The sequence below is a fragment of the Zootoca vivipara genome, chromosome 2 (genome assembly GCF_965207765.1).
Source record: "Zootoca vivipara chromosome 2, rZooViv2.hap1.1, whole genome shotgun sequence".
In the NCBI taxonomy this organism is placed as follows: domain Eukaryota; kingdom Metazoa; phylum Chordata; class Lepidosauria; order Squamata; family Lacertidae; genus Zootoca; species Zootoca vivipara.
Genome location: NC_142584.1, coordinates 47260157 through 47280253, shown reverse-complemented (window position 1 = coordinate 47280253; position 20097 = coordinate 47260157). Strand labels below are relative to the sequence as shown.

Sequence of the window (20097 nt, the reverse complement as noted above, 5' to 3'; positions counted from 1 at the left end):
GTAGCAGTTGGCAGAGCAGCACCGCACAACTGACTTCCTGACACTAAGCTAAGATGGAGAGGGGCGGGGCAGGGCAGGGAGAGCTCAGCATGGTGTAGGCATGGTGGCTGGAGCATGAGATTGGCTCCCGCCACTGCATCCACACCAGACTCAGCTCTCTGTGCCCCACCCTGTAAGCAGCAGTGGCATTAGGCATTGCCTGTGCCACCCTGCCAACCACTGCTGGTAGTAAGTGGCACACACCTTGGTTTCCCTGGAAGATAATCCCGAGACGTCAAGGAGGAGTACCCAGAGAAGGCTTGTGAAATGTTTTGTATAACATGCTATGAGTATTGTTGATAAGCCATTGACCCTCCCCTTCGCAGTAACTTTTGATACCTGCAGCCAAAGAGCTCCCCAGAAAGATGTTTGGTTTTTTGCAAAAAAATGATTTGTTTTTTGTGCAGCTCTTTCAGGAATTCTTCATATGCTATACATGAACAGCACCTCCATGTAGGAAAATGGCACAAAACCTGCAGGCAGATCCTCATGTGTGACGATCATGCATGCAGGCTTTTTCGCTGCTATTGAATGAACGAATTTTTGCCATCACCTTGATGAGCTTTAATAACTAGGCAGTGAGCCTCCATGGAACTGGGTCTTGGTAAGTATCCAATGCTAGTTGGAACTGCAAGCCAGACCCAACTCAGGAGGCAATAAATTCAGAAATGGTCTTTGCCAAGCCCCTGTAGGCTTTCAGTCTCATCGTGTGTTGGAGCCTCCCCATGACCCTGATTCATGTGACTCTTTGAACATCTGTGGCTGCCAAAACTCATGTGGGGGGGGGAGCGGAGAGGACAGCCCTGTATCTCTGGCTCATGTAAATCAAAGTCGCTGTCTTGGCACTGTGGCTTTCAGGCTGGATCTCCACTACTACTGCTTAGTCTGTGAATTGGAGGGTTGACCTGGGATAATTTAAGTAGACGTGGCTGTTCATTTATGTAGGAATTCCGACTCTTTCTTTCACCGCTTCCCTTTCCAGCTGAAGAAGTTGCTCCTTTCTCCGTCCAATGTGCCTCCAAGCCATGAGGTTCAGAGAGAGGGGAGCACATGGCGTCAAGGAACTCCCAAATCCAGACCCCAGCGACCCTGTACAAAGGTATTGTTTGCCTTAGCAACCCTAACCTTTGCCCTAAGATAGCACACCGCACTATATTTATCCAAGATCAAATCCACATTTTTCATTACAGCTGACCTCCCATTTTAAACAGAAGAAGTATAGTCAGGAGGGCCTAGTAAGCACTGGGACACTCCCATCCGTATTGTTAGAAGTGTTTTGTAAATTTTTATTTATTTATTTGTTAAATGACTTGTGTCTTGCCTCTCCTTAAAACACTTGAGGCTGCTTGCAGTAATGGCTTAACTTCACCAATAAAACCAGAAAGCAGTGGCAACGTTTTCACCAACAAAAAAGGTTGTAGCAGGCAAAAATAGTTCCCATAGCCACTCTTATCAGTATAATCATGGTGATGTCTACTCAGAAAGTGGGATTTACTTCCAGATGAGTGTATATAGGACTGCAGCCTTAATCAGCTCACAACCTTTCCTGAATAAGCCAGGGGTTAGTTGTGTGCCAGGAGGTGAGCAGTGAGGTAGACAAGCAGGCCTTTTGTGCAGCCAAGGTGCCACAGTCAAAAAGCCCCTCTTGTGCATGCTTGGCCACAGTGCTTCAAGCACAGCAGAGCCTCCATCGATCACTTAATTGAGATGCATTCAGAAGTTGGGGCTTGAAAGCCCATGACTTGCTGCCCAAAGTGAGGGCGGTATTAATTTCACATTGAATGCATGTGGAACTTGGGCTGAGATGGCCGTGCCCTATGTGTGTCATCAGAGCAGTTTGAACCAATGGCAGCTGTTGGGGCAGTGGCACCAGAGGGTCAACATGTGACTCAGTTGCATCTTGCACTACCTGGAGCATCCAAGTGAGCCATTTGGAGTAGCCCTGCTTAGGATGCATGATGGGGCCCTGGCCTAGCTAAGCAAGACTTTTGCTTACTACTTTTAAGTAAAAACAATGCATCTTGGTCATGTTGACTGAAATCTGGTTTTTACTGTCACTGTTGACTTTTAAAATTGAGGTGGCACCCTGGATCTTCAAATCTTTATTATTTAGCCAAAGGTCATCCCTTGACAGGCCACCATGCATTTTTATGCAGTCCCTTGTGAACATACCAAATGTTAATCAAGGGGTGGTTTTAAAAAGCTTGCCCTAGTCTCACTCATAGAGATTTTATTTTTCTTTCTAGATTTATCAAGAGGCAAGGGATTTTTATTTCTATTTTACTTTCCATTATTTATATCTCTCTGTGGGGATTTGAATAAAGCAGCTAGGGCAGCCAGGTGCAAAAGAAGTCTGGGCTCCTGTGGCCTTTAATGGTGGTGTTGGAGAGGGAATCTCAGCCAGTGTAGCTTGTCATGTTGTAGGAGCCTTGTTCTCTCGCATTGGGCCTCCCTAGTAGTGCCCTAGCCATGGTGTCCAGGCAGACACGCTCCATAAACTGTAAGACCAGTACTGACACGTAGAATCCACTGTACCTGTACTGTAAAGTTTGTCTACCCTTGAGGAATTTGGGTTGCATAGCAGGAATAAAGAGCCTTGAATACAGAAGCTGGTCATAGGAGAGATGAGAGAAGAAAAACAGGACACTGGTAGTGATATCAGAGTGAGTCTTCTCAAAACAAGAAGGCCTTCATCTGTGTGCCCTTTGGAGTGTGGTGTACAAAGAGCCTCTTCATTTCCCCCAGATTCCCTTCGTCTTCAAATTTTGTCACGATGATCTTTCCCCTCTTCTCCCTCACTCTCATCCTTGACCCCAAATTAGAATGGAGCTTCCCAGCAGCTGATTGAATTGACTTTAGCTGGGCAAAGAGCTACACGTAAAGTTGCAGAACCAGTCCAGTCATTTAAACTAATCCCCTGAAATCCACACAAGATGCCATTAAAGATGCCATTAAAGATTTTCCACTTGGGTGATGGAAATTGTGCAGTGCATTAGGCAAGTGGATTTAGATTGCATGGGAAAGGCAGGGCAAAGTGGGGGGGGGGGGAGAGAGAGAGACAGACAGTGACCCTTCCATGCCAACTGGAAGAAAGGGGAGGCAAATCAATACTATTTGCCACATACAGCAGCTAGAAAGAAATTTGATGCAAGGGGTGTGAAGAATCCCTTTGATCTCTCTTGCTCTGTGTAGTTCTTGAAAGGAGCTGTTGAAAGTGTACATACATCCTCTCCTTTCTCATCTCTCCTGCCCAGTTCTTTAAACCCTGCATTACCTTCCAGCAGCTTCCCCAAATCTTCATTTGATTTCTCCTACCCAGGGCATTCACTAAGGAACAAGGTTATATCCCTCCTATTCTTCTGTTATATTTACACATACACAAACATAGGAGGATAAGGATGGAATCAATTTAAATTTCCACCCAGCTTTTACTGTTTCTCTTCAAGTTGTGCACAGATGACTCTTATATATGGTTCTTCAAGAACGGGCACGTCCTCCCATTACTTAGCTTGTGTACATATGCCATAGGCTTTGTGCTGAGAGATAGCAGAGATCCATGCATAGGTAGATAAGTTTTCATCATCCATTTTCTTCTCTGATTCAGGCAGGGCAAGGGCCTCCTTGACTATGGTGGTAAGGAATGCTCCCCTCACAGTATTTGCTCAGTCAGCTTAACAGGAATTGAAACACAGGGCAGAGTGAGGCTTGCATTAAGCAGCAACCTTTACTGGAAAGTAGTATTGGTGGTTGCTACCAAATAAACTGGCTGAAGAAGGAGAAGGAGAAGGAGAAGAAGAATACAGATACCAGATACAGTCTAGTGGCTTGGATGCAAGGCCCTTCATTTACTACCTTAGAATCTGACACGAAAAAGCCAGATTCTGCAAGTTCTCTGAAAGTAGATGAGAACAAATAAGTTGCACAAAGGGTACAAGTAGTTGCTTTATAAAATTAAATCGGACAGATCCTATAGGCATTAATGAAATGTAACTGATAAATTACCAAGGTAACCACAGAAGAGTCTGAATAGTTCTTCATATACAGTAGATTAATGATTTCCATAAAATCTTCTGGGGTGTAAACATTTCTAAAGAAATCTGCTGCAGTTGCTTACTGTAACCACTAAACATGGGATGTGATGAGGAGATGAGGACTCTGTATATGGTGTGGCTGGGAAGAAATTCATTCTTGGTTAGTCTAACTTCCTTTTCCCTCTGCTCTTGAAGGTGGACGGTGTCCGAGACCGAAAGCCGAGTTTTCTCCAGGCTCAGAGCCGGAGCTGCACCGAGCTTCATAAGCACCTCACCTCCATCACTGCCCACTGCCCACACACAAAGGACAACTGGCTGCCGGACGAGTGCCACAGCGGCAGCACGGAGCCCCAGAGATATTGTGCCCACCATGGAGAGGACAGCGACTCAGGTGAAGAGTTGCTGCCCTGCGGCAACATGGCAGCGACTCCGCCTTCTTCCTCCGAGGAAGGCGCTGGAGAGAAGGAGCTGCACGCTACTGTGGAGCTCATCCGCTACATGCACACTTACTGCCTTCCCCCCAGAAAGCTGCCCCCCACAGACTTTGCCGATGCAAGACACCAGCATTTTCACAGCCCCTCCAAAAGGGCCAAGCCGGATTGCCCCCTGCAGCGGCCTCCGCTCTGCAGCAAGGACAGTTGCCCGCCCAGCTCTTGGCACCTCTCGTCCGGCTGCAAGCAGCCCAGAGCCCCCACGGCCAGTTTCTCCATCCTGAAGGAGCTGCTTGCCAGGGACCTCCCGTGCGACGTGAGCAAGCCATACCGGTTGGCCAAGCCTGCATACGCCTCCTTGACCAGGCTGCAGCCTCCCAAGGCTCTGGGAGCTCCACCACCCAAAGCTGCTGGAGGTTCCACGGAGGTGTGCAAGTCCGTGGGCAGAATGCCACCAGAGGTGAAAACGGAGCCCAGGCATGGCCCCAAAGCGGAGCCTGAGGTGAAGGAAGAGACCGGCAGCCCTGCGGAGGAGGAGGAGGACTGTGCAAAGCGGCCCCAGCTGGACTTTGGGAAGGCAGGCCGCAAGCAGGAGAGCTTTATTTATGCTGTGCGGCGCTCCAAAAGACTCAACCCCGAGCTCAGTCTCTGGCTTTCATTCCTTGACGATTCTCCCCCTGATCTGGCCACACCCCCTCAAAACAAAGTGGCCTCCCCAGAACTGTCCCTGTGCTCTTCCTCCACTCTGCAGAACTTTGACAGGAAAGCACCAGCAGCAGAGGTCGAAGTGAGCGGTGCAGGAGAGGCAGAGGACAGGTATCCGAGTCTCCCGATGGAGCTGCAAACCCCCTCACCAGAGAGCTCCGGGGAGAGCGAAGCATGTGAGATAAGCGAGAGCCAGTGCTGCGCCCTTTTGCATCAGACAGGTACCCTAAGTAAGAGTCTGGACGTATGGGGAACTTGGGAAGGGACATAGGAAGCTGCCTTATACCGAGGCAGACCAATGGTCCATGCAGCTCAGGGTTGTCCACAGTGTCTGGCAGTGGCTCTCCAGGTCTTTCCCAGGCCTACTTGGAGATGCTGTGGGTTGGCTCCTTCTGCAAGCAAGGCACATGCTCTTCGGTTGAGCTCTGTCCCTTCCTATAAGCGAAGGCCCGTGCTTTGAGTCAAACACAGGGAACATATCCTATAAAAGCTCATTGAACATGGGTTGTGGCAAAGGAGGAATTCAGTACTGGCAAAGTTTGATGGGAGTATCATTAGAAGTTACACACACTCTGTGGAAGGACTCTTATACTGTCGGAGCTGCAGAGGACACTAGAACTCTGAGCTTCCAGCTTCTTACAACCCAGGTGAATAAGGAACAAACCAGGTGTGGTGTGGGAAACCCAGAATCAGACCCTCAGTATCTCTCCTTTTACATCTTAAAACAACAGTAGAGAGTCCTGAATTTGATCAGAGCTTCAGTATTGGGCCGGGGGAGGGGGGTAGTCCTTTCCTCTGTGTCAATTCTCTAATTTAACTCTTTCCTCTCCCCCCCAACAGTTGCTATTGATTATTGAGGGCAGGGGTTAAAGGCAGGCATTACAGGCCTCTGTCTTTTTCCCAATAGCAGCTTGTGGGGAGGGCAATTTAAATCAGGGAAACTGCACAGGCAGGTAGGACCAATCCCTGCTCTCCCAGCCCTGCAACCCTGATCCAATTTTCTCCCTGCTGCCTTTAAGTGTTAAAAAATAAATGTCAGGTTCAGAAGATCCAATCTTGCTTTGTTTGGTCTTAATCTGGTTTCTCATGAGCAACCTAGTCCAGTTCAAAGTACGGATGTGGCTCACCGAGTCATTCTGCTTTTTCCTGTTTGTTTTTCTTTCAGAAGCACCAAGGTGTCTGTCGCTGCCCTTGGCAACAACGTAAGTGAAATACCAAAAATACATATTATTAGTGGAGGAGGATAGCCTCAGGTGTCAGGAGCCTGGCACATGGCTGTCTCAGAACTTTGCTGCCCTAATGCATGCATGAAAATGTAACATAATTGTGTGCAAATAAGTCCACAAACGGTATTAGCCTATATACACTTTTTACTAGCATATGCTGGTCATTTGTGACACTGTAGTAGCCTATAAGGGTGGTCATGGAGAGCAGTTTCCTTCTAGTTTGCAAAACTTTCACTGCATGGAATTACCTGGAATTATTCCCTGCTCTCTGGTCCTTAACCAGTTGCATGGCCATTTAGAAACCTGTTGACATGGCAACTGACTCTTGAAGGTTTGGCCATCCTGAGCCAGAGTCACTTTATCTTTACAGCTTCCTTGTTTCTGGCTTAGTATGTGAATTGTGATGTCTTCATCTTTAACATACACATTATCTCTTCCATGACCTCTACACTCTACTTTTCTCCTCCTCTTTAGAGAACCAACATTTGGAAAGCGCAATTTCGAGCAAGTTCTGACCGTAGAGCTGTGTGGCACTGCAGGTAAGGGTGGAATTCGCTTTAAGAGTCTGCCACATCCTGCAAAATGTGAAGAGAAGGTGGGCCACTGCCAAGGATCTCATAGTCAGCTAATGACTTCAGGATGTTAATTCTGCATAGAGCCATTGACTTAAAGGAAAGGGACCCCCTTCATCTGAAATGGCAGCTACCTAACATAAGTGCCTGTGTCCTCACCAACTCCTTGGGAACTGCTATTATCATTTCCCCAAGACAAAAAGCTAGCTGTAAACAGAAGTGCAGCTGGCCCAGAATCAATTATGCAGCAGGGTTTCCCAAACTTGGGTCTCCAGCTGGTTTGGGACTATAATTCCCATCATCCTGGACCACTGGTACTGCTAGCTAGGGTTGATGGGAGTTGTAGTCCAACAACAGCTGGAGACCCAAGTTTGGGAAACTCTGGTTTACAGGATTGACAAATGTGGGGGTGTACAATGAGGGAACAAGTCTAACTCCCCTTGTCAAGGCAGCTTTCTTGTTTGTTTTAACTTGCATGCTCCTGTACTGAAAGACCTTTATCCTTTTGCTTCCTTGGGGGAGCTAAGGTCTCACACCACCAACTACTCCACCATACAAGCCTTCAGAGGAGGACCTGTATAAGCCAGACATTCACCAGAGGCCAGCCAAGGAGCCTGCCATCATCACCGGCTCTGAGCCGCAGCCAATGATAGGGGACAGGGCAGCCTCCGGGAAGCAGCAGAAGAAGCACCCGGTGCGGACAGAGTTGTACGCACACCTGAGTCGGTCCGCCCCCCACCTGCCCCACCCTGAGCCACATGGGGTGCTGAAGCGCCCTTTCTCACGCTCTTTCGGCGACCACGACTATTGCCAGGTCTTGAAGCCCGAGGCCTCGCTCCAGAGGAAGGTGCTGAAATCCTGGGAGCCCCTGAGCCACGTGGAGAACAAACACAAGCGGAGAGCCCCTGACGTGCACTACCAGCACGAGAGTCAGGAGGGTGTCAACGGGACCTCAGTGAAGGAGGGAAGCCAGCAGCTGAGGGACCAGGAGATCAGGGCCAGCTTGACAAAACACTTTGGCCTCTTGGACAGTGCCCTCGATGCCGGGGAGGCGGCCTTCTGCAAGACGCCTGAATATGACACCGTCTTTGAGGACAGCTGCAGTGAGATTGGTTCCCCGCTGGAGGAAGAGGAGGAGGAAGAGGAAGAGGAGGAAGAGTGCTGCACAAGTCCATTGGAATCCAAGATGTGCCCCTACAAGAACCCTCTTTCCAGGGCCAGTTTGCAGTATTGCTCCCGAAGCAGGTCCAATTCTGAGTCTTCGTGCTGCAGGTCCAGGTCTCCAGCAAGCAGGTGGGTTTCCCTGCACAATTGTGAGTTCACAGGGTCTTTGGGGAACGGGCTCAGGGAGACCAGTTGTGAGCAAAATTGTAGTGGGTTGCATTGGCTGGCCTTTACCAGCTCCCTCACAGAGGCACCTATTGCTTTACAGGTGGCCCTCTGGCAGAGGTGCTGACTTTTTGCTTATATTTCTCCAGGAGGTGCCATGCACATCCATGCTGCTTTATAGATAATATGATTAGTCTGAAAGACTGGGTTGGGTGGGTCCAGAGATTCCTTTGAGCAAAGTTTCATTCACAGAACACCTCACTTACAGAAGTAGCAGAAGCAATTTTTGCCAGTTCTCCTCTGCATCCCCTGAAAATCTGTTTTGAAAAGTTGGAGGACCCTCAGGAACAGCCTGGGCAGTGGCAGAAGAGACTGAAGGGAGCAATCTCCTTCCCCCTTCCATTAGCAGTTTGCTCCACTAGATTGCCAGCCCCTTGTGTGAATGTCTCAAGCCTTTCCCTTTGCAGAAGAAATACGGTAATCTTGATGGAAGGGGAAAAAGAGGGGAAAAGCATCCAGGTGGGCAGAAATAAGTTTTAAGACCTTTTGCAACAGAATTGGAAGCCAAAGACTCAAATTGGTTGTACCTAAGCACGGAGAAGAATTTTGAAACATATTAGGCTCTGCAAATTTATTTCTGTCCACCCTTTCCCTCCTGTATTTGATGCCTTGCCTTTTCTCCTTTTTATGGTGGATGCTGGCCTTTGTCTTTGAAAGTCTGCTGTTGTAGCATTCTTTGTTTTCTTTTTAAAATGGATGAGCCTGTCCCTGCAAGCAACAAGTGTGCCTCTACTTCCATGTGATTTCTAGTGCTCAGACCAGCCAGAGTCCATTCAGGACTAAATTCATGTGCCTTCTTGTTTTCCGAACAGATATGAAAATGGCAAGCAGTGTCAAGATGGAACTGTGGGACAGATGGAGAAGAGGAGAGAAAAAGCCATCGTAAGTGACCTGTTTGCTATGCGGGGGCTTCTGTAATAAATCAAATCGGCATGGTGTGGCTTGCAACCAGATCGGTTGACTCCCTCTTTTGAAAATTCGTCTGAATTTAGGGACAAAGCAATTCTGGTTGGACTCCCACTCCAAGTAGGAGTGGCACAGTATACATGTTGCAGTATCTTTTGGCCCAACACCAGTTTAAGATGATGAATTAGAAAGAAATAAAGTAAACATAACCAGCAACAGATTCAGTTCTTGACCCAGGAGAAACTTGGTGCCGAATTCATCAACAGGCACTTACAAAGAGCAGTGGGAATTGTGGTTCCATGGCAACTTTGTAGTGAAGCTGAAATGGGGGAAAGCTGCAGCTTTTGAAAGGGAGACATAAAATAAAACGATAAAGGCTGCACGATAAGCAAGCTAGCCGTGAAGCACTAGCAGGCAGCTATTCCTCAAAGAGCCGTTTCAGCAGATAGAATTTGTGCATTTGTTAGACAACATCGTGCTGCCTTGTTGTTAAAGCAGGTTGGGGGATAGGAAGAGTTCAGTCGGAAGAAGAAGAAGAAAGAGTTGTATCAGGACAGGCCTAAGCAATTATTCTCATCCCTGAACAGGGAGAAGGTCGGGTAGTGTACATCAGAAACCTTGCCAGCAGTATGAGCTCCTCTGAACTGAAGAAGCGCTTTGAGGTGTTTGGAGAGATTGTTGAGTGTTGCGTTTTGACCAGGAATAAAAGGTGGGTCAAAGCTATGCTTCCCCCTAATGCTTTCTCTAGTGTTATTTCATGGGACTGTTGCCCTTTGAAATCCTTTTTGTTCTAGGGAACTGCTTGTTTTATAAAATAATGAGTCTCCCTTTCTCCTAAATAAAGAGAAATGTGGAGGCCTATGTAATTTATTTGGACTCGAGGGTTGTTCGGTTCTAATGACCTACAAAGTGTGGCATGCAAGGAGAACTAGAGGGTGGTATTCAGTGAAGTCTTACTCAGAGTAAATCTGTTGAAACTAATGGACCTCACTTAGTCATGTCCATTCATTTCCATGAGGCCAGTGTAGGCAGAGAGACTGGTGTGGTGTAGTGGGCAGAGCACCTGGCTTCTAATCCCTGGCTAACCACGAAGGCTCACAGATGACCACTACCTTCCAGCTTCATCTACCTTCTTTGAGGAGAAAACTATGTGTCCTTTGGAGTTTTTTTTTAAAAAAGGAACACAAATAAATGGCAATATATTGTTGCCTATGCTTAAGTTCTCCATTTTGTTTCTCAGGGGAGATAAATATGGCTTCATCACGTATCGGTGTTCAGAACATGCCGCCTTATCCTTGAAGAACGGTGCCTCGCTAAGGAAAAGAAATGAGCCCTTGTTCCAGCTGAGCTACGGTGGCTTTGGGCACTTCTTCTGGACCAGATACACCGACTTGGGTAAGCCACCCCCATGTCACTCCAAAGGGGTCCACTTCCTCCTCCATCCCTTGTTTCGGTGGTGATGATTTCTTGGCTGCGCTGTCTCCCATTGTGTTTGTTATCATTTGTACTTAAGGCTCATTGACGGTCCAACAGGTTCACTCTATTTATTATCATTGATGGTTTTCTTGAAGCTATTAGGAGGATACCTTGAGTTATTACAGAGTTGATTGGATCAACCACACACAAACATTCGATAGAGCTTCAGCTTGCTCACTTTCTCTGGCTTGTCACTATTTTGTTGTAGTTGTTTATATTCCAGTTTATAGGCCTTTTTTTATTTTACTGGAAGGGCCTCCAAAGCAGTATACAGCAGCTATATAATACAATACAAGTATTTTGGTTGTATCAAAAGGCAAACCAATAAACCAACCCCAAACGGATCCCAGATTAAGAATATAATAGGGAAAATAAAAAGTACTGCAATATTTAGAACCTACCTTATTTGTATTGACAAACACACAAAAACCAGCTAGGAAAACTGATGTCTCACATTATTATAGCCACAGTAAAATGCTACTCAAAATATTGGAAAAACATTCAAATCCTGGTAAAAGAAGGGAAGGGACTGTGAGGGTCATGTAGTCCTGCAATGCGGGAATCTTTTGCCCATGACCCTGAGGCAAAAATGTATTGAATTTGCAGTAATAACTAAGCTTACAAGCTATATAAAAATGAAAGAATGTAGGCAGAAACTTAACAGAACTGAAGCTTATTCATTGACCAATGGAATGGTAGAGTGCATTCATCAGGCAATCGTAGGTCCTTATACAATGTGTTATTTTAGGATTAGGAAAGACTATATTTAATACAATGGCACAATTATATACTGAAATATATTTTGTGTATGTATTTCTTATTTATCTAAATATATGCTATGAAGCTGAAACTTGTATGGCATTTTACTTTTTAAAAAAAATACTATTTTTTTAAAAAGAACACAATAAATATACAATGACAAAAACAAAAGTTTCAGCAGCACAAAAATGAATTGCAAAACACAATCAGCAGGAATAAATCAGAAATCTAATCTCCTATTCCTCACTCGTATTTTTAAAAAAGTATTTTTTTAAAATACACATACATTTTGGTTTTTTTCTGAGCCGGCAACTGTAACCTGTAGGATAATTGAACTACAGTCCACATTATTAGTCCAGGAGGTGTATATTTGACTAACCCACTTAAAAATGTGGACCAAAGGGAATTCTCCTTCCTCCCTAGTTTCTCATGTTGTGTAGTAATTACATAATTCCTCCACACCAAATATCTGAGGAATGCTAATATTTTTTTTAAAAAAACCAAGACAATGCATAGTATGGCTCTTATCTGCCTCTTTTTGGGGGTACTTAATTGGTTTTGCTTTTTCCTTCGACCAACATGTGTTCTTCTTCTCTCCCGGCACCAGATTCCAGCACAGAAGAGTCCTCCCCAGCTCTGATAAAAAGCAAATATGAGACCATGGATTTCGACAGCCTGCTGCAGGAGGCCCAGGAAAGCCTACATCGGTAACAGCCTTAACCTTTGAGGAATACCTCAATACCTCAGTCAAGGCACTTCCAATATGTTTACGTTTTCAAGGAAATGATTAAGTATACAACAAGAACGAGAGAGAGAGAGAGAGAGACTGCTGTCCCTTTAAATCGATGTTTACATTGAACAAGCTGCTTCTGTCTGTGAGTCCCCATGGTGTTGATGTTCCACTGCCACACATTAGTATCTTTGCTGTTAGGATGAGCCTGCAAAAGCCTCCTGTCCCCTTCTTGTCTGGCCCCTTTCTCTGCCCCCCTCCCCCGTTACCCCACTTCCGCCGTGGATTTGCAGCTGTGTTCACCATAACTTTTTTTTTTGTCTGTAGTGTGTGATGATGAAATTGTTAATTGTGAATAGAATCAGGATTGTAAACTAATTTTTAATAGAAGAAAGAAATATATACTTATAATGTATTTATGGCTCAGATGTACTGTAATTCAGATTTATTGTACCGCTTCCTTGATTTTTTAACTATGCACTGTAATGAGGCACTTGCCTGTCAGCAGATGTGGCCCTCCCCAAAGGGTGCCGCCCTCCAATTGGCCACTCAGTTGAAATTGGCTTCAGCCCTGTCCATGGCGAACCAAGGGGTGACCGACTGAGGTTGTGCACTTGCTATATAAGCCATTTGCTCCCTTTTGTTTGGGCTGAATTCTGGGGTCACCACTGCCCTATTTGTCGATGGCACAAGGCACATTGTGATTCCTCAGTCCAGAGCTGGCTCTGGATGGATAGGAATGGAGTTCTCAGATGGTGCATTTTTGAGGATGGGGAGAGAAGAAAGGGGTGCAAGGGTAGAGTGCGTGTTTTCCCTCTGTCCACGATGGATTGGCAGTGGTCACGAAGTAGTGAAGCCCCATCTGCCAGGGAAATAATACGTAAGAAAAACTCCCCTGGATCAGAACAAAGAAAAGCTGCCCTGGATCAGAACAAATGCCTATCTAGTCAAGCATCCTGTTTTGTGCCATGGGCGACTAGATTCCTAAAATAGGTATGACCCAAAGGTAATAGTCCTCTCCTTTTGATGCTCTCCGGCAATGTATGAAGGCAGTAGTCCTTTTGTTTGCTCTCCAGCAATGGTTACTCAAGAGGCGTTCTCTCTTTAAACTTGAAAGCTCCGTATAGCCATCATGACCAGTAGCGCAGGAGCACAAGTCTGCAGCAAGACTGAGAAAGTTTGAGAGCCAATCCCAGAACAATGATGCCCAGAGGTTTCTTTGCATTACATCAACCATATAATGATAGCAGCTGCAGTTTCGCGAGGTCCATGTGGGAGTTTGAGGAAGAGGAACGTGGAGCAATTCATGTAAGGCCATACTTGACATCACCAGTAGCCTCAGGAATAGTTTTTTTTACCCATCTGGTCATCAAACCAAAGCAAAACCTCCTGCCTGGTGGGCAACACCCAACAGAAATAAAAGTTCAAAGGATATCTCGCACCTTGGGCTGAGTGAGTTCACAGTGCTTACAGCTGGCACATAGCACATGGCTCATCAGCTGATTGTCCCTGCTCCATTTTGAACACTACTCTCCTTATGAGTGGAATAAGCCATAAAACATACAGTCATTGCTATGAAGCCTTGTGAAGCGACTTCCCCTCTCTCTCTTTTTCCCGCTCCCTGTCAAGAAATTCATGGATGTCACTGCCTATTTGACTTCCTCTTGGCAGCGATCTTGTGCCCTCCTTTATTTCTTCCTTGGCTTCTCTCAGATTCAGAAATTTGTGGAGTCATTACAAAGGAAGTCTTTAGAGTGATTTAAGCAACTAGTTTAGGGGCTCTTTGATACGAACCCAGGATGCTGGGACAGAGGTAGTGTAGAAGCCTCTAGCTCAGAAGACCGAGTAATGGGAAGGAGTTGCTATCTAACTTCCGCAGTTGTTTTGCTCAAACGTAGCTTGGACTCGCCACAATATACTGTGCTAATGCCTCATGCAGTATGGCTGTTCTCGTGCTATACTTGGAAGCCATGTCCAGGGACATGAGAGGCAGACCAAGAAACCAGCAGATGCATCAAGAGATAGCATTTTCAAGTGGGGACCAAATAACCTTGCTAATACCTTCATCAGCCACCATGTATTAGGTTTATTTTTCACAATGGATCAAGATCTCTGGCATTTAGCCACCCCATGTATACAGAATGCAACAACCTTAATTCGGCCAGCAGGTATTTAATCTGAATCAAAAAGGAACAAATTGCCAAAGACCTTGGCAAGTGCCTGGCTTAGGTCTAACTCATGCTTGCCTGTCTTGAGTAATTCCATTGACTCAGTAAGGACCACACACATCAGAAACACCAGGATTGAGGTCAAGGCGTTAGCTCATGTGTTATCCCATACTAATTATGTGATCGTCTCCATCTTTTAATGTGGAGCTTTAATAACAACAGTACTTATTTTATATAGTAACTGATGTCACAATTTCATGTGTTGTTGGCCAAAAAATAATAATCATCATCCTCATGATATTGGCTGCTTCAATGTTGCTTGCACCACCTCCGTTCGAGAACTTACTGATGGATCGCAAGATCCTCCCATGATCAGCCCAGAGCAAAGTCTGTCCCAGACAAAGCATCTGCTGTTGACAAGTGCCTCATTGTAGCTCTGCCTTTTTCTGTCCTAGTATTTCCTCACCACAATGATGTTTACATGTGATTGCTATAGAGCTTACTGTAGAATGTACATAGCGACACATTTAGGGTGGGTAGGACTGTCCTGTCCTGTCCTGTGCTGTGCTGATGTTTTCAGAGAACAATCGAACAGAAGAAGAAGAAAAATAAGTAACCACCCCTACAACCGTTAAGTGGAATTCTTCCATCTCCTGGCTTGGTTACAAAGGTAGATCAAAGTTCATCGCTGGCTTTGGTCAGAGAGATGGAAAATGCATCAAATTTCTGAGCATGCTGAAAGTGTTGAATGCAGCTGCAGAGGAGGAGGAGGAGGAAAAGTCCTCCTGCTCTCCAGAAACAGCTGCCTTCAGTGCAGATCGTTTGCAAACATGGGTTTGTAATTAATCTGGTTTTTTTAATTATTATTATTATCTCAAGTTACTTTTAAGAGGCTGGACTTACCAATGATGTTAGAGCATGCAAACACATGCTCTTTTGAGGAGGGAAGAAGGTCCTGTAACGCACATGGCCTCTCAATCCTAGATATAGGGAGAGGTGCAATAAGTGGTCTTTGTGTTGCCTGAAGCCTATAAAAATATTTATTTTGATTTTTTTTTGTGAGAAATTTCACTAGGACTTTATGCAATATGCACACATGTGCACAAACGCACACATGTATCGGGAAAAGGTAGTGGCGGGGCATTGAGCCCCTCTGACTGCTGCTGGGTACAGCAGCAGCAGCTGTGAATCCACCACTGTTGAATGTAGAACCTGAGTAGTATGGTTTGAAAAGCACGGACATCTAATGCTGGTTGTGGCACACTAGTAACCTGTGGCTTATTTTAATGGCTATTGGAAGCACAGCTAAGTTTGTATCAGCCACAGGGATACAAACAGTGCAAAAACCCTTGGCTATCAGAAGCTTGGAGAGTTCCTCCATATGTGATGGGAGAATTTTAGGCAGCAAGCCTGAATTCAGGGTATATTCTAGGAGGGTCCTGTATTTCACAGAGCAGCAAGCTGCTGTGCTCTACATGCACTGCAAGAAGTAGTTTGAGCTGCTGGTGGTAAAAACAAACAACCCCAAAAACTCAGTTCTGAATGGCACAGGAATCAGAAGGACCACTTGGGTATAGTAGAGGTCCTATTTCATCCCCATGAATCAGAGCAGCTGGGTATATACCTTTTTAACAGACCTACAGAACTTGTGGCTTGCCAAACTACCAGCCTGCCAGAGGCCTGGTCAAGGGTCAAAGTGTCTTGCAGGCCTCCATAGATGGCTGGCATACTGTGATGGGCTTGGTGGGTTCCACAGTCCTGGCCTATAATACAGAATAGGCGTTTTGTCATACTGCGAGGACAGTGGTAGGGTGGCACTCCTCCCAACCTCCCGCCAGCTGAGTCACTTGCTGCTTTCCGACAGGTATGAGGTAGTAGTGGGGGGCCAGTGTGGTGCAGAGAACCAGCAAAGCCATCAGCAGTTGGAGTGTCACCACCACTCGTGTGTGAGGAGCTAGTTCTCTTAGTGTCCGAAAACCACAGTGCAGTCCCTCACAAGGCTCACTTGCTGAGTTTGGAGCACAGGTTGGAGATGAGAAGGGGGAAAGGAAATGTATTCCTTATTTAGGTTGGGGGAATTAAAATGAGCTTTACACCTTGCTATAGCCATCACTGCCGCCAACATGTTTGGGCAGATTTAAACCTTGGTGCAGTTCAGCTCATTTTGACTTCCCAAGGTGGCCGCACGTTGAGGCTAAGAAGAATAGCCGAGCATCCCCTGCCCCCATTAGCTAAAGAAGGACCTTAATTACCTTAATGGTTACTTCCTCTGCCCTGTTTAGAAAGACCTTGCTCTCCTGTGCTTTCCGTATACTTCGGCGAAGTCTGCCTAACTTTCTCCCATATTCCTTCTCTTAATAATATGCATAAAGCCAAGGACCCCGTACTCAAGGGGTAGGCCTAGCCATAATAATGATTAGCAGCAGAAACAAACCAAGCCTTTGCAAGATCAGGTGAGAAACCAAATAAACAAAAGAATTCAATTTTCCAGGGTGTTTCGGAATAAGAGGGTGTGTTGAGAAAGGCAATCATGAGGGAGACATTTATTTTTTTAAATAAACAGAACTATCTCTATATTATATGTAGGGGTGTGCGTGTGGGTATGTGTGAGTGAAAAAGAAGTCCCTCCTAACTGCTTCTTAATTAGGAAAAATACCTTAACAATAGGAATAAGTCATAAGCCATTTCCTTGCCCTTGGTCCTTTAAATAACCCTGTTTTTATGTGAATTGCAAATGGTTGCTGCTAAATTCAGCAACCACGCAACGGAGCGAATGCAGGCATCAGAAAAAGAAGATGCATGCAGAAGAACTGGGTTCCCAAACGTCACTTTCATTGTCAGTCGATGAAAATGTTCATCCCACTTTCCCTCTCAGAGTGACTGTCTTGAGCTTTGCTACCTCCATGAAAGTTTCACATCAGCTTGGTCGTGTGTTTCCATGATTAGCATCCAATTTTCTCAGTAGCCCATGTCAAAAAGCCTTAGAGGAATCGGAGAGCGAGGACACTTTTATTTTCATTTGCCAGATGAAAATAGCAAGTCCTTAATCTGTAGCTGAGCATTTCCTCAATTTGTTCTTACAGCAGGGTAGTCTATTCGTGACACACTTTAGCAATATGAGCATTCAAAGCCTTCTGATTTCCCATCAAGGTTCTGCAAATAATTGTTTGCTGAGGCCTCATTCTCGTTTGTGTGCTTTTTGACAATTTCCCCTTGCATCATTTCCCCCACATCACTGAGTCCCATGCATCATTTTAGCGTGACTTTTGGCCCAAGCATAACATTTTCATGTACGTATGATTGCAGGTACCTCCTTGCACTTAAGGGGGCAGTGCGCTCCCTCCCCCAAAGTAACCTGGGGGCTTATGCATTTTGCATTTTATAGCTGGAAGTCTACCATTAATAGTGGACAACAGAAATGCACTAGAGGTGAGCAGCTATGATGCTCTAACAAATCAATTTGTTGTAGGATAGATGCTACGAAAACGTAACAAGTACAGAAGCATTGCTGCTTGTCATGCAGCTTAGGGACGGGATCTCTATGACTGAGGTTGTCACTAACAATCTGCAACTGAGCTTGCAACCTGACTGCTCACATGATTGAGCGCATCTCCGTACGCTCCCTGCACGTGAAAAATGAGCATGTCGTGGGAAAAGGCTATGTGTAGAATCTCAGTGAAAACTCAGCTATGCCCTAGTGTTAAAGAGCAAGCTATCCAATCTGGCTTGGGTGAATTTATCATGGTATCATGCTGTCATCCTAAACTTTGTGCCAGTGAGGCAGACTAAATCAAATGCATCAGCCTTACTTAGGTTCTCTGTCCTTGGAATGCATGGCACACGTCATTGATGGGGGAGCCTGTGTTGTTAGACTTTATTAGGGTACAGCTCCCATAATCCATGAGCATGGTTCATGCTGGCTGGGGCTGATGGGAGTTGGAGCCCAACAACATCCAAAAGGTCACTGGTTTCCCCAATCCATTACCTAGGCTGAGATCCAATGAGCAAATGGAGCTCAAAAAAGAGAAAGAAATAAGGTTGCTCCATATTCTTCTTTATGGCAGAATTCTGTCTTTCAAAGCTTTACACAACATTGAAGAGAATGGGTAGGCCAGTTTTCACACAGCTTTATATGCATAAAAATGCACCTGTACTACTAGATTAGCCTACTGAATTTTTGAAGGGTAAATTTACACTGAAGGGTTCCCCTCCACACACACACACACCCAAAAACAGTCAAAACATTTCCAGTTTCCTCATGGAGGAAACTATGTCTGATATGGATATGGATAGCAAGGCAAACCCCTGGAGAGTCTGGTTTTAATGCAGCCACTGGTGTTTTAGGTGGCATTATTATTGGAAAACTGAAAAAAGAGTGAATTAATACCACTGTTTGCAGCGTGTGTTTATGAGTGTATGTGAGCCAGAGAGAGTGAAGGAGACTAAATTGATGCATTTCTTAAGAAAGGTGTAAGAATTTCACCTAAAAGAGGGGCACATTTGCTATATTATTTATAATAAAAACTAGATTTCACTTTTTTTGTTTTTTGAACAGGACACTGCTAATAATTAGAAGGGGCCAATCCTGCTTCTCTTTTACATGTATTAACTAAGTGATAACTTATTTCTTAGTAAGTAAAAGCAGCAGAATTGACCCCTTTTGTAATCAATAAAATCAAGTTTTTAGTTCGCTGTTTTAAAAAACAAGTAGAAGATTTTTATATTTCACTTAATTTTCCCCCAGTTGTGTTCTGTTGTGTCCTTATTTATGTAATATACTTTAACCTTAATCGGCATAGATTCTTATGCCTTTCCTTTGTTATTGTCATTTTTTAAAAGAAATATTTCTTTCTAGTGTGATTTCAATGTCTACCTTCTAAATGAGAGAACGTTTTCTTGTATTTTTACATTGTCAGATTCTATAGTTTCGTAGATGATTTAACCAAATTGCTCAATGTATTCTCTATATCTATCTGGTAGGTATATAAAAGTTCTATTTTAAATTGTGTAAATACTTCAGAACTGGCTTCTTTTTGAAACTCCCCTGCCGTGGAGTTACTTGTTTACATCACAAAGACTGTAGAATCTCTACATTCATGTACTGTAAATAGTGAAGTGATCTGCCTATAAATAAACAAATCATAACAAATATACTATGAAGTCCAACACGTCCTGCTTGCTTGCAACTCTGTGTGGAATTGTGTGTACATTTTTGGGAAGCTTTCTTCTTCTAAATTGCACCCACGTCCTCTCCATGAATCAACTGAAGTCTGGTGACCCACACACCTATCGTAGGCCTTGTTTACAGCTATAGAAGACAGAGGTGTCTTCTGAAAGATGCCAGCTTATGGGACAGCTGTAGTCTTTGGTTTCTAATAGAGATCCAGATTAAGTGCCCCATGCAGAAGCTCTGGTTTGAAGAGGTCCAGCTCCGAGGGACTTCTCTCACTGCGAGAAGTGAAGCTACAGGGAACCAGGCAAAGGCCCTTCTCAGTAGTGGCGCCCACCCTGTGGAATGCCCTCCCATCAGATGTCAAAGAAATAAACAACTACATGACTTTTAGAAGACATCTGAAGGCAACCCTGTTTAGGGACGTTTTTAATGTTTGATGTTTTGTCGTATTATTATTATTATTCTGTTGGGAGCCGCCCAGAGTGGCTGGGG

General features: G+C 45.0%; 1 protein-coding gene across 2 annotated transcripts in view; it reads left to right on the top strand.

Annotated features, from left to right (window-relative positions):
- PPARGC1B (PPARG coactivator 1 beta) overlaps window positions 1-19585 on the top strand; it is a 107694-nt gene extending 88109 nt beyond the window's left edge. Inside the window, exons 4-12 of one of the 2 annotated variants that reach the window (XM_035105241.3) lie at window positions 1022-1138; window positions 4266-5427; window positions 6372-6408; window positions 6907-6971; window positions 7532-8297; window positions 9206-9275; window positions 9887-10008; window positions 10540-10694; window positions 12142-19585. In XM_035105241.3, the coding sequence (XP_034961132.3) occupies window positions 1022-1138; window positions 4266-5427; window positions 6372-6408; window positions 6907-6971; window positions 7532-8297; window positions 9206-9275; window positions 9887-10008; window positions 10540-10694; window positions 12142-12245 (2598 nt within the window). In that variant the 3' untranslated portion in view covers window positions 12246-19585. Of the gene's footprint in view, window positions 1-1021; window positions 1139-4265; window positions 5437-6371; window positions 6409-6906; window positions 6972-7531; window positions 8298-9205; window positions 9276-9886; window positions 10009-10539; window positions 10695-12141 lie in introns of both variants that reach the window. The other variant, XM_035105240.3, reaches the window with a different exon arrangement.
- The last annotated feature ends 512 nt before the right edge of the window (window positions 19586-20097 follow it).